This window comes from Megascapheus bottae, chromosome 28 (assembly GCF_031878675.1).
Source record: "Megascapheus bottae isolate mThoBot1 chromosome 28, mThoBot2.hap1, whole genome shotgun sequence".
Classification (NCBI taxonomy): domain Eukaryota; kingdom Metazoa; phylum Chordata; class Mammalia; order Rodentia; family Geomyidae; genus Megascapheus; species Megascapheus bottae.
The window spans coordinates 10,155,955-10,169,871 of NC_143536.1; the positions used below are offsets into that span (position 1 = coordinate 10,155,955).

Sequence of the window (13,917 nt, forward strand, 5' to 3'; positions counted from 1 at the left end):
TGTGGGCCAGGCTGGATCTCAGCCCAGCCCTCCGCAGCTCTACACCAGCGGGACGCTGCTCGTCCCCTGAAACACAGCACTTGGCTGCAGATGCTGCTAACAGGGGAAAGGGAGACGCATGTATTCAGGGGATTTTTTTTTTTAAGTAAGAAGAGCTGAAATTAACAAGGTTTATAGTCCAACCCTTCCTATGGTAAAGTCTTTTTTTGTTTGTTTGTTTGAAGTTCCCTGAGTGTCTGAAATAAAATCAAATTGATACAGAAACACAGGAATTTATGGCGGAGTAGGTCCTCCACCGTCCTTCAAAAAAGGCAGTGCTGATGGAGGGTGAAGGGGCAGCCTTTTGGGGGTGGTGAGGGCATTCCTGCACTGTTCTGATAGCATTGGTGCCACAAGACATGTGGGGTGGAAAGGCTCTGAAGTCGGCCGCTCGCTAGCTTTTGTAAATCAGCACGCACTTTCCCTGTGATTTAAGGAGGCATTTCCTTGCTCTGTCCCCGTAACTTGAGGACCCATGACTGCCTCCTGCTCCCAACACTGCGTTGTGGAGGAGTTGAGACATGTGGGTGTTTTGCTGGAGACAGGGCCTCACCACCTGGGCTTAACCTCATCAGTCTCACTGTACTTGTGTGTCTGCCATCTCTCCCCACAGTCATTTATTTTTTATTTATTATTTACTTATTTTTGCCAGTCCTGGGGCTTGAACTCAGAATCTGAGCACTGTCCTCGGGCTTTCTCAAGGCTAGATCTCAACCACTTGAGCCACAGCACCATTTCTGGCTTTTTTTCTATGTATGTGGTACTGAGGAATCGAACCTGAGTCTTTGTGCATGGTAGGCAGGCACTGTACCACGAGGCCACACTCCCGCCGCCGCCCCCCCTTCCCCCCCCCCCCCGTCAATGTTTAGTGTTAGATGTGTCTGTAGTGGCTGTAGCTGAGCCATCCTCGGCCCTGAGCACAGATTAGATCACTCACAGCCAGGACCCGGGTAACACCCGCAGGTTAGCTGGCCCCAGCTTCGGTGGTGTCCTGGGTGTTGAGCCCGTCAGTGTGGCCTATCCTCACCCGAAAGTGCGTCTGGGCTCAAGTTTTCTCTCTGACATTGCAAGTCTCCCATCAAAACTAGGACGCCAAGGGCAGGGGAATGGGGGGGGGCAGGCGCCCCGTGGTCCCTCTACCCGGTGCCGTGCCGAGGTTTAACCAGGTCCTGCTGGTTGCAGGGGGCGACCTGCACTACCACCTGTCCCAGCACGGCGTGTTCTCCGAGAAGGAGATGCGATTTTACGCCATGGAGATCATCCTGGGGCTGGAGCACATGCACAACCGCTTCGTCGTCTACAGAGACCTGAAGGTGAGGATAGGCCGTGCCTCGCCCCACCGTGCCCTCTTCCCCCACTCCTCGTGCAGGTCTCCCCCAGGCCTGGCTTGGCAGGGGCTGAGCCTCCAGCCATCTCTGTTGCCATGGAAACTACGTCCCCCTCCCTCCACACACACCCCCTCGGCTGATGTAGCCTGTGCTAAGTACCCTGGCATATTTCGTGAATGAAAAGCAAGCTGGGCAGTTTGGGGTGCTGTCCGTTTTATACTTCAGCTGTAGGGCAGCAGGTATATCTGAGGGGGCCGGGAGTGGTCCAGCCTCAGCTTCTCTACAGCCGCCTACTGAGGGTGTCTGCCTGCGGCGGCTCCACACTATGCCCAGGTCCCAAGCCTCATGATCTGTGCTCACCCCAGGACTTCAGAAGTAGAGACAGAGCTGCACGGAGCGGCCCACTCAGGCCCCGAGCTCTGTCCCAGGTCCTTCACGGGCAGCTGGCCAAGTCCGTCCATCCCCAGTGATGCCCACCAAGCCCCTGCAGGCCAAAGGCAGGCACCTCACCAAGTTCCAGACAGGCCTATGCAAATGTGCGCATGTGGAAAAGATCACTAGCCGGCCAACGGTGGCTCACACCCGTCATCTCCGCTACTCAGGCGGCGAATGTCCCTGGAGGATGGGCACTCAAGGTCATCATGGGAAGAAAAATCTTTGTGATCCCCAGGATTGGCCAAAAGCCGCACTGGAGGCATAGCGGAAGTGGTAGAGCAGCAAGCTAGCAAGCTAAGGGACTTTAGGCCCTGAGTTCAGGCCTCGGTACTGAGGACACTGTACTGAGAGGCCAGCTTCCTCCTAGAATGGACAGATGCACCGGAGCCAGCCCAGGCCGCAGGTCCTGCTCACCCCCGAGGAGCCGCCGAGCTGTTGCCTGGTTCTTACCTTCTGCTTAACCTAAAACACTATGGATGTTGTGTGCTAAGCACATCTATTTTTTTTCTTTCCTTTAGAAATGACTGTCAATCCTCAGCCCCTCTACAGGGTTAAGGAATTATGCCTTTAATTTTCATGCAAGCACCAGGAAAACAAAACAATGTGGGTTTTTTTTTAAAAGAAAATGGAATTAGAAATAATTAAGCACCCATTGACATTTGATTTCCGTATGTGGGTTTCACAAGAGAATAATACCCAGGCAGAAGACCCATGGCTGGCTATTGGGATGCATTTTAATTTAAATCCATCACCGGTTTCTAACCATCTTTATGCTGCTGTATTTTTGTTTTCTGAGCTACTTAGTAGGCAATAGGATTACTTCATTCCTATTCAAACTTAATTCCAGCCCTCACGTCTGCTCATTGCTCTGAGTTTATAATAGCACACCATCAATTCTATTTCAGGGGAAAAACAATAGTTGCTCTTCAGCATAAAAAATATTAAGATGATGGTAATTCAGTGTATGCCAGGGGAGAGCTCGGTCACTCCTTGATTATTCTGACCATATCTAATCTTGAGTAGGTATATTTCATCAGAGGCAGGGCTGGCACACTGCCTGGCCATTTGTTAGGGTTCTATGCTGCCGATGGCCCAGCGAACAGGAATGATGCTGTCAGGATGAGCGGGGGCTCTGTGGGTGTGGCTGTCTTCCTCTCTGAGGTCAGCACCCATACATCCTCACAGGACTCTTCAGTGATTGGTGCCTCGTGTCCTCATTCCCTCAGTTCCTGGGGCAGGGGGTGGTGAGTTATGGGAGTCACATATTGGGTAGCCCTGTTCCCCATTGCTGAGAGACCCCATCTTGCCTGGGGTTGCTGGTTCAGTATCAGGAAACTTGCTTTGAGGCTAGACATTGCTGGCTCACTCCTATAATCATAGTTCCTCAGGAGGCTGTGATTTGAGGATCACAGTTCAAAGCCAGCCTGGGCAGAGAAGTCTGTAAGACTTCTATCTCTAATTGACCAGCAAAAAACCAGAACTGGATCTGTGGCTTGGGCGGTAGAATGCTAGCCTCAAGAGGAAAAGCTAAGGAACAGCGGCAAGGCCCCGAGTTCAAGTTCTAGTACTGGTATATAGAGGGAAGAAGAGAGGAGAGGGGGCGGGGAGGGAATGCTGAGGGCTGGTTCTGGGCCTTCTGGGTGGTGGTGTGTAAGGAGCAGATGCTTGGCCTCCTTGTCCTGCCCTCTTGTGACACTGGCACTATGGCTCAGCTGCATGAGGTTCAGAGACCCCGATTACTCCCAGCCTTGTCTCATGTTTCCTTCCAGCCTGCAAACATCCTCCTGGATGAGTACGGGCACGCAAGGATCTCTGACCTCGGCCTTGCCTGCGACTTCTCCAAGAAGAAGCCACACGCCAGTGTGTGAGTGACCCGCTCCCCATCGCTGGCTTAGCCCTGGCTCCAGCCAAGCCCACGGTGGTGCCAGTCCGTGGAGATCCCAGCGTCCTAGGTGGAGGAGGCAGGGCCACTGCCCCCACTCCAATCCTACACGTGTTCAGGTGGAGCCCTGGTCTCAGGGCTGAGCCGGGTGGCGGTGAAGTCGCCAGCCTGTGGTCCTGTCTGCTTCTTCCTCTCCCTTGCCCAGGCATGGCTGCCCGGATCCCAAGGACAGAGGGCAGGGGGAGGAGAGCAGGGGAGACTGTGGGCTTGTGAACTGTCCTTTTCAGTGGAAAGGGTGGCTTCCCATGGGCTCCTTTGGGGGGGGGGTTGTTGAAGCGCACTGTGTATTCTCCCCATTCACATGGTTGGCACCGCCCCAGCCCCAGGCAGAGTGCTCTCATGCCCATCCTGCCTTCCTTCCTTGCAGGGGCACCCATGGGTACATGGCCCCGGAGGTCCTGCAGAAGGGGACGGCCTACGACAGCAGCGCTGACTGGTTCTCCCTGGGCTGCATGCTCTTCAAGCTCCTGCGAGGGTGAGTGAACACCCCGCCCTACTGTACACCCCACCATCCCGAGATGTGAGTCACAAGGCAAATTCAGAAAACCTAGAAATGATCATCCCTGTCTCCTTCAACCACACAGTGCCCTTCCAGCCACACACAGATTAGCAAGCCCGTGCCGGCTCTGTCTGCCTGCCTGTCCGTCTGTCTCGAAGGCCTGGAGAGTCGTGTCTGTGGCTTTGCATTTCTGTTCCACACTATATGCAAATCATTCTGCTTTTGATCTGGGACTGAGTGAAATAGGACTAGAATGAAGCAGTGTACTTTGAAATACTTCCATTGATATCCTTTGCTCCAGGAGCAAGAACTGTATTAAAATATGTTTCCAGGCACCCATGGCTCGCACCTGTCACCCTAGCTACTCAAGAGGCTGAGACCTGAGGACTGCGGTTCAAAGCCAGTCTGGGCAGGAAAATTTGTGAGGCTCTTATCTCCAATTAACCACTAGAAAGCAGAAAGTGGAAGTGGGGCCCAAGTGGTAGGAAGAAACCCGCAGGGATGGGGCCCGGGTCTGGCACACACACAAAATGTGGATTGTGGAACGGTGTGAATTAATTTCTCATTCTTCGCCAAGGAAGCTAAAGCATTTTGAGACCTATGCAGAAAGACCAAGTTTAAAAATGTGCATTTATTTGTAAACACACTGAAACTAACTTGTGCTTTTAATGTTTGATATTATATGTGTGATCCTTATTCAAAACCAAAGATGATCAAAGAGAATAGGAAAGGAAAAATCTTCTTTAACCACAGCTCCACTTCCAGCTTTTTGGAGGTCAATTGGAGGTAAGAGTCTCATGGACTTTCCAGCCTGGGTTGGCTCTGAATCTCCATTTTCAGATCTCAGCCTCCTGAGTTGCTAGGATTACAGGTGTGAGTCACCAGGCCTGGATGAAACTTCAGTTTTTGGTATAACTTAGAGTATGTTATTTTATTCTTATTCTGGGAAGCCCCAGAAGCCCCTCACTTGATGTGTTCCTAGTCAAAAGTTCCCACTTGGAGTCTAGAGTTTTTTTTGTTCATCAGAAAGTGGAGGGCTGCTGCTGGCTGTATTTACTTAGTATGTTCTGCAGAGGTGAAGCCCCACGCCCCCTGCCCAGGCTGCCAGCGCCCCGGCCATCTCCTCAGGATGTCCGCAATCCAGTTGTTTGCTAGCTGCTCACTGCATCCACTGGGGATGTCAGATGGTGTTATGGCTTCAAAAGCCAGGTCTGTTGCTCAGTAATTGAATCTTGGTATGTGTGTGTGGAGCCTGGGCAGCCTTAATTCCTGTCCTCAGACTAGCTGACCTGATTAGAGCATTTGTTGCTTGCCCTTGGGGGCTCCCTCTGAGGTCTGGGCTTGCATCCCCATGGGAGATGAGATTCTGATCCCCGCTGGCGGACCCTGGGGGTAGGGCACAACCTCCCTGCAGTGGAACGGCCATCGTCAAATCTAGTGGTCATATATACTCCAGGGACACCTATGGGGTCTTGCATATGGGCCGTCCCTTCCTTGTCATCATACCTGAGGCAAAGTATGTCCGCACACAGTCCGGGGAGCGGGTGGCGGCACTGTGACTGCAGAAGTGAATAAGCAGTAATTACAATTAATTCTGGCCGCATGGCTACAGTTCCAGCCTGGAGCCTGTAAAATTGGAAGAGGTGAATCCCTTGTTCGTTCAGCCCCCGTGGGGTCTCCCCGAGGAAATTGAGTAGGCAGAAAGGTCCCTGAGGCTGGGCCCAGGCTGGATGGGAAGAGAAGGGCAATAGGGGGTCTGGAGGCCATGGCTGGTGCCTAGGGAAGGAGAGCTGGGCGCCGAGCTCAGGGGAGCTGGGGGCTTAGCTCGATCCCAGAAGGCCCCGTCTTTGTGCTACCTTCATTCTCACACCGTGTAAAAGGCAGAGTGGAAGAGGCAGGCACCTGCGTCCCTATGGCAAATCTGTGAACTTGCTGCAGTTTCACGTGGGTTGATCACACAGTAGCTACTTGACATTGATTTTCCATCCCCCGGAGGGGTGTGAGGGGGGCACTTGGTGTGCGGTCATTTCCAAGTGGCTGGGTTTGTTCAGGAATGTTGATGGGCATCTGCCAGCCATCCACTTTGACTGAAAAGGTGTATTTAATGTAGCATAAAATTGTGCTCGTGTTCTAGAATCAACTCTGAGTGTGAGGGGTTTTCATCTCTTCTTCTTACTATTTCATATGTTAATTTATGTATTTATGTATATTTACTTATTCATGTATTTATTTTTTTACTTATTGTCAGTCCGGGGCTTAAACTCTAGGCCTGCACACGGTCCCTGAGCTCTTCAGCTCAAGGTTAGCGCTCTACCCCTTGAACCACAGCTCCACTTCAGGTTTTCTGGTGGTTCATTGGAGATAAGAGGCTCATGGATTTTCCTGCCTGGCCTGGCTTCAACTCTCTGGAGTAGGTAGGATTGTTGGTGTGAGCCACAAGCACCCTGCTTCTCCTCCTTATTGTTATATTTTTTTTATTGCTGTTTTTGAATTGTCCTCAAATTCACTGTTTCCCTGCGAGGCTTTCTCTGCCAGCCTCAAGCTGCTATAAGTGAAGCCAGACACGGCATGACTCCTTCCACTCCCAGTTGTCAAGTCCAGGGCTCGGGAGTGTGAGGTGGCCTCTGGCCTGGGCCTCCAGCACCATCCCAGTGGGATGGACAGAGCCCATGATGAGAAAGCACAGAGGGGTAGAGGGGGAAGGAACACGAGCCAGGCTTATCAGTTCTCGCATGTAATCCCAGCCATGCCAGGTGGGCGGTCTACATAGGCGGATCAATGTCTAAGGCGCGTTCCCAGCAAAGGCAGGAGACCCTATCTGAAAAACAAACTAAAGCAAAACAGGGTGGGAGACTTGGCTCCTGTGGAGAGCACCTGGCTAGCAAGCACAAGACCCTGAGTTCAAGATCCTATACCACCAAAAGAAAAAGGAGTGGGAGCAAGAGCCACCAGAAAGGCACACCCACTCAGCGCACCAAGATCCGGTGCTAACCCCCGAGGGTGGAGCCCGTGACCCCTCGTCTCTCGTGTTTGACAGCCCCACGGGGTGTCCTGTGGCCCATGGCTTTGCACGTGGGAGCCGGGACGGGAGCAGTTTTGCTGGAACCGGGTCTTCATAGAATCCCTCACTGCAGACTGTGAATCCCTGCAGGTGGGGAGGCTACTCGGCCAGCAGAGAAAATAACTGTCAACAAGAGGCAGCGCCATGCCAGTATGTCTGTGGATTTCGTAGGAAGGAAAAGGATGCCAGGACAAAGTGTTTTAAACTAATTATAAATAAGAAATGACACTTTGTTCTCATACTTGTTTGCTTTCTCAGCGCAACAGTTTGGCCATGTTCCCCCCCCTCCTTGGAAACTAAAACACAATCATATGAATCTCTTTTTAACATCGCAAATGTAACAAAGGTGATGTCATCTCAATTTGCATATTTAAAAGTATCCTATAAAGATAGCCAAAGGGAAAAGCATGCAGAGCTCCTGGCGTGCCACTCGCAAGTGAACACCATTCACACCGTGATCAGGCCCCTAGATGTCACGGGGACCTACTGTGTGCCACCCTGCCCCTGCACAGTGGGGGCTTTTCTTTTCCCTCATGAGATGTGGGACACAGGCCCAGCCCAGGTCCGCTGGCTGGTGCTGAAGACCTATGGCCCAGAACTCCTGGGCTCTGCCAGGGTGAAGCCTGAGGACGAGTCCCACCCTGCAGCTCCTGATGGAGCCGTGTGCACCGGGGTTATAGGCTGGGCTGCATTCATCTTGACAGTCTCCTTTTGAAGGCGGTTCTTGGCTCGTTTAGGGGACGGTGCATGTATTTGGTGGGCAGTTCGCACTGGTGTTTGTCTTCAGCTTGGCCACACAGGATAGATTGGTGCCTGCGCCTCCATTCCATGACCCCCCTGCTAGGATCGCCCCCTACTGGCTGTCAGTGGAAAGCCTGGAGCCGAGCCACTGGCTCCAGTGGGAAGGTGGCCATTCAGAGGGGCCCAGGGCCAGCCCCTAATCCATGTCCCCCAGAAAGGACTCCTGCTGTGGCTTCTGCATTTCTCTCTTTTGAATGATGAGTAAAGGGACACCACGTTTCTCCAGACATCTCTCCGCCTGTGTGCTAGGTTACCTGATGCGGCATTATAATAGAACCTTCTGTTTTTACAGACATAGCCCCTTCAGACAGCATAAAACCAAAGATAAGCATGAGATTGATCGGATGACAATGACTGTGGTAAGTGGGGTTAAATTATTATTAGTTTAAGTGCTTTTCCTTTGGGCTTGCACTCAGGGCGCACTGCTCTTACTAAGCTTGCTGCTTGGCTGGTGCTCTACCACCTGGGGCCATGCTTCCATACCAACCTTTTGCTGGTAAGCTGGTGATAGTCATTGGATAGACTTCTGGCCCAGCCTAGCCTCAAACCCTGATCCTCCAGATCTCAGCCTCCTGAGTAGCTAGGATCACAGACGTGAGCTACTGGCTCTCTACACACAGGCAAACACACACAGTTTTTGTTTGCATCATAGTTTCATGTTTCATTTCATTAAGAATAAAATATCAGTAAGATATTAACAATAAAGAATCAAAGTGAAATAAATCGTTATATGGTTACAAAACATACATGATATACATGTATAAATAAAATATTTTTCATTTCTGAAATAAATCTAAAGGACATTTCTAGAATTCCTAAAAGGAAAAAAAAAAAAAAGAATAGAAACAGAGGCCAAAGCCGTGCTCAAGATTTGCAAAGCAACAGCACAAGAAAGGCATGGAAAAATCCAGCCCACAGCTAAGCCAGTGACAAGGGAGAAGGGGTCCCTCGCCAGGGAGGCCAGGGAGGCAGGAGGAGGAAGATGGAGAGGCCAGAGGAGGTGGAGCCTGCTGCCTCTGCTTCCCATCTGTCTCCACTCTGCTGATGGACTTGAAGCCTTTCTATGTTCTGTGGCTGTGAATGTCAGTTCGTTATGCATCTGCAGTTTTAAATCTGGTTCTTACCCAGGCCACTGCCACCCCTGGGAGGGGAGGGTGCAGAGCGGGAGCGGGGGATTGGGGGGGGGCAGATGTTGAAGTCCACCCCTTCTCTGTGCAGAATATAGAGCTCCCGGACGCCTTCTCCCCAGAGCTCAAGTCCCTGTTGGAGGGCCTCCTGCAGCGGGACGTGAGCCAGCGGCTGGGCTGCCAGGGCAGTGGGTACGTCCTCTTCCAGGCCTGGGGACCCTCTGCCGGGGTGGGGCGGGTGGGGAGAGGGTGGATGGACACCAGGGGAACTGCTGTGTGTTGCCCTGTGCACTTTATAATCCAGAGGTTTACCCCTCTTTTTTGGGGGGGAGTGTAGTCTTGGGGCTTGCGCCCAGGGTGTCCGGCTCACTAAGCTTGGCTGGTGCTCTGCCACTTGAACCACGCCTCCAGCCTGGCTTCTTTGCTGGTTGATTGAAGACAGAGTGTCAGTCTTTTCTGCTTAGGCTGCCTTTGAGCTGAAATCCACAGAGGATCTCAGTAGGGCCTCGTAAGGCTCTGTGCAGGGCCGTGTCCCAGGGAGTGGACACGACCCACCGAGACCGTGTCCTGGCTCTGCCACTGGGCAACGTTCTGCCGCTCAGGGGTGGGGGGTGGGGGAGGAGGGAGTCTCCCCTCCCCCGCATGTTCATCCTTCCTGTGCTCTTCTCCCTGTCTCCAAAGGGCCCAGGAACTCAAGGAACACAGCTTCTTCACTGGCGTTGAGTGGCAGCTGGCCTACCTGCAGAAGGTGGGCACTGCCACATGTCACCTGCCACCGGCCCCCCAACCCCCTGCCTCCCTGGGCAGCTGCGTCCCCCAGCTGCGTCTCCCCTTCCCCACTGCACCTGCCGACCCCGCCATAGGTGGGACGGAACCTCCCCGTCCCCTCCCCCCATCCACTCGGGGTGCCTGGGATGGGCCGGAATGTCCTGGTAACTCGGTCCTGTGCCTCCTCAGTACCCGCCACCCCTCATCCCCCCGCGGGGAGAAGTCAACGCTGCGGATGCCTTCGACATCGGCTCCTTTGACGAGGAGGACACCAAGGGCATTAAGGTGTGCACGCGTGCGCGGCTCCCCGCCACCTCGCTGTCTCAAGGTGGGGTGCAGGTCTCCCCCAACAGTCAGCTCAGCGCAGCCATGCTGTGTGGGGAAATAACTTAGGCATCTGAAGCTTGTGTCGTTAAGAAGCCACCCAAGTTAGATTCCACGAAAACGTTGCTTCTCCTGAGCCCCGGGGATTATGGGCAAAGGAGGCTCGTTAGTTGACGCTCCCCTGTCAAGCAAGCGGGGACTGTGAGGAGACCACAATGTCAGACCACGCCAGGCAAAAACGTCTGCAAGACCCCATCTCAACAGAGCCGACTGGAGTGGTGTTGACTGTCATCCTGCCAGTGGCAGAAAGTACAAGCAGGGAATCACAGTCCAGGTCAGCCCTGGCAAAGAGTGAGGCCCCCAGCTCGGAATAAGCAGAGCAAAACCCTGGAGGCTAGCTCAACCAGTAGAGCACCTGCCCAGCAGGCATGAAGCCCCAAGTTCAAACCCCAGAGCCGCCCCCGCCCTGCACGTGAAATGCAAAATAGTTACCTGTTTACCAGCTGGTGATTGCACTACACGCTGGCTGTGCCTCCCTGGCCCCTTCCAGTTGGGGGAGGTGCACATAATCACCCCCCCAAGGGCCAAGCTGTGGCTGGACTGGTGGCGCTGCCAGACCAGCACCAGCTCACTTCTCCGGGCCTGGTCTGCGAGTGAGCCAGGCCAGGCTGAGGGCGGTTGCAGAGGCCGGTGACCTTGCTGGGGACTGGACACTGAGTGGCTCCCAGTGAGACCCCAGCCTCCCTTTCTGCACCTAGAGAGGGTCCATGCTGGGTAGCCAGTCCAGTTGGCCAGGCAGGACCCACGTGTGGCAGGCTTAGTGGTCTCTCCTGTGGCTTGGAGAGAGCTTTTGCATGCTTGGACCAAGAGGTCACATGTTGGGGACAGGGCTGTGGGCCAGACTGCAGCAGGGTGACATAGTGACATGGCCTGCCAGAGGAGGAATGGCCTTGGAAGACACAAGTATAATCCTTATGTTCTCTCTTTTATTTTATATTTTGTGTTCTAGTCCTAGGACTTGAACTCAGGATCCAGGCACTGTCCCTGAGCTTTTTGCTTGAGGCTATAGCACTCTGCCACTTGAGCCGCAGCGCCACTTCTGGTGTTTTGGTGGTTAATTGGAGTTAAGAGTCTCACAGGGACCTTTTCTTCCCAGGCTAGCTTTTGGACCTTGATTCCTAAATCTCAGCCTCCTGAGTAGCGAGACTGACAGGTGTGACCACCGGCGCCTAGATATGTGCTCTTCTAAAGAAAGGAAAAAGCTCACCGCATCACTATATGTAAACAGGAATTCTGTTCTTTTAGTTCATTTTCAACAGCATGCTCCGCACAGAGCTGGCATCTGTGGGGATCCTGGAGAGAGGCCGCCATTTGTGCATAAAGCAGAGCTGGTTGTTGGAGAGAGGTGGATGGAGTGCAGGCTTCCGATGCTTCCCAGTGTGTGCTGGTGTGTGGAGCAGGGCCTAGGGTCTTTACCAACCCAGTCTGCAACGCACATACGTGCACACACATGTACACACATGTGCACAAGCACACACATGCACGTGCCTCTCCTCACACTTAGCACCAGGGGTTTCAGCTCTGGGCAGAGGTTGTACCGTTTAAAGAGGGCAGGGCGCTCTGATGGGCGCCTCATTGCCACTGCTCCCTCAGCCTGGGCCAGCGGAGCCGCCCAGCAGGGTCCTTGCAGCTCCTCTTTTCCTTGCCGTGCTGCCCGCCTGGCACCCACCACACTGAGGCGTGGGGAGGAGAGGTCTCTAGAGAGGTTGTCCCACACGCTTCGCTTTTCTCCCGGCAAAGCGGGCATTCCTGGGTGGGAAGCTGTCTCTCAGATGCCACAGGTCCTCGTGTCCACTTAAGGAACAGAAGGGAGATTGGGAAAGGCTATCGTTAGACTAATTTTTGCCACTAGTCTCACAGGCTGTATTGGCCAGACCCACCCTGTATCTTCCACTTCACATGAATTAATTAAGTCATTTATTTAGGGCCGGCCCTGGAGCTTGAATTTAGGGCCCTGGCGCTGCCCCTGAGCTCTTTTGCTTGAGCCTTAGCTTCACTTCTGGCTTTTTGGTGGTTTATTGGGAATAAGAGTCTCAGGGCCTTCCCTCCCTGGGGCTGGCTTTGAACCCTGATCCTCAGCCTCCTGAGTAGCTGGGATGACAGGTCGTCTGCCAGGTGTGAGCCGTAGGTGCCCAGCATACGTCACTGGTGACAGGAAAATCCCACCTCCAACACCTGGGATTTCCTCACCACTCTGGCTCCTGCAGGAAGCTGGCAAGGGCCCCTGGGCCTCTCCTTATAAATCAAACGCCCTCCCCGCAATTGCAGCTTCACTTGGCCTTGGGATCTTTTTCTACTTGAAACACAAACCCCACCTGTGCTCATTTCCTCGGCACACTGAGTCCCAACTGTGTTGGTTTCTTGGGCCGCTCAGCTGCTTGACTGTGACCAGGAGCTGTACAGGAACTTCCCGCTGGTCATCTCGGAGCGCTGGCAGCAGGAGGTGGTGGAGACGGTGTACGACGTGGTGAATGTGGAGACCGACAAGATCGAGGCCCGGAAGAGAGCCAAGAACAAGCAGCTGGGACACGAGGAAGGCGAGTGCACCGGCTGCCCGTGGGCCTGCCCTGCCCTGCGCCTGCCGTCCCGCCCTCCTTCCCACCAGGCCGTCCACACCTGCGATTCCTGATGATGGATTTTAGCGGGGTGACCCCTGTGTCCCTGGACCACGTGGGGCTCTCATGTTGTCAATGGAGGCTATGCCTGTGCTCTCCTGAGCTAGGGTCTGGCACCCCGACTTGTGGGAAGCTTAGAACTGGCCCCTGGTGGGAACGTGGATGGGGGCAGGCGTGCGGTGGGATGTGATGCCGGGTCCTGTGTGGCCTGCACGGCTGGGCGTGACGCCGAGTCTCTGTCCCCCAGATTACGCACTGGGGAAAGACTGTATCGTGCACGGCTTCATGCTGAAGCTGGGAAGCCCGTTCCTCACGCAGTGGCAGCGGCGCTACTTCTACCTCTTCCCCAACAGGCTGGAGTGGCGAGGGGACGGAGAGTCCCGGGTGAGTGTGGCCGTGGCCTGGGGGGCCGGTGGGGGAGGAGAGGAGGAAAAGAGAGGGAGAAGGAGAGAAGAGAAGGAGCCCCAACCGCTCACCCTCAGCTCTGTCTCTGAGACTTGGAGTGCAGTGCAGTGATGTGGCCTTAGTTTCTCCCACCTGTGGGGTGGGAGGAGTGAATCAGCAGCCACCTTTAGTTCTCACGTGCTTATCTGAGCCAGATGCTGCAAAGACAAATCAGAGGCGTTCAGCCACCTCAGAGGTTTAGGGGAGACCCAGCCGGCTCTGGGCAAGCGGGGTAAGGAGGTGAGGGCAGCCAGATCTACCAGGTCCCTCCCGACGTCGTGTATGGGGGTAGAATGTCCCCAGAGATGGAGGCGAGGTTCTTGAGGCCCCCGGGGACCCCCAGGCACTCTGCACTGGTGGAGGTCGGCAGGCAGGCTTCATGGGTGCATAGGCCGGGCCCTGTCCCCAGTGAACAGATGAGACAGAGAAGACACATGGTGTGCCCTGCGCCTGCCAGGAGCTGGGCAGCACTGA

The 13,917-nt window shown here is 54.1% G+C and overlaps 1 protein-coding gene across 1 annotated transcript in view; it reads left to right on the forward strand.

Annotated features, from left to right (window-relative positions):
- Grk3 (G protein-coupled receptor kinase 3) overlaps window positions 1-13,917 on the forward strand; it is a 48,137-nt gene that overhangs the window by 31,663 nt on the left and 2,557 nt on the right. The window contains exons 11-19 of the mRNA XM_090320354.1: window positions 1,222-1,352; window positions 3,572-3,666; window positions 4,112-4,219; window positions 8,398-8,464; window positions 9,324-9,424; window positions 9,914-9,980; window positions 10,190-10,285; window positions 12,759-12,921; window positions 13,247-13,383. Coding sequence (XP_090176480.1) covers window positions 1,222-1,352; window positions 3,572-3,666; window positions 4,112-4,219; window positions 8,398-8,464; window positions 9,324-9,424; window positions 9,914-9,980; window positions 10,190-10,285; window positions 12,759-12,921; window positions 13,247-13,383 — 965 coding nt within the window. The remainder of the gene's footprint in view (window positions 1-1,221; window positions 1,353-3,571; window positions 3,667-4,111; window positions 4,220-8,397; window positions 8,465-9,323; window positions 9,425-9,913; window positions 9,981-10,189; window positions 10,286-12,758; window positions 12,922-13,246; window positions 13,384-13,917) is intronic.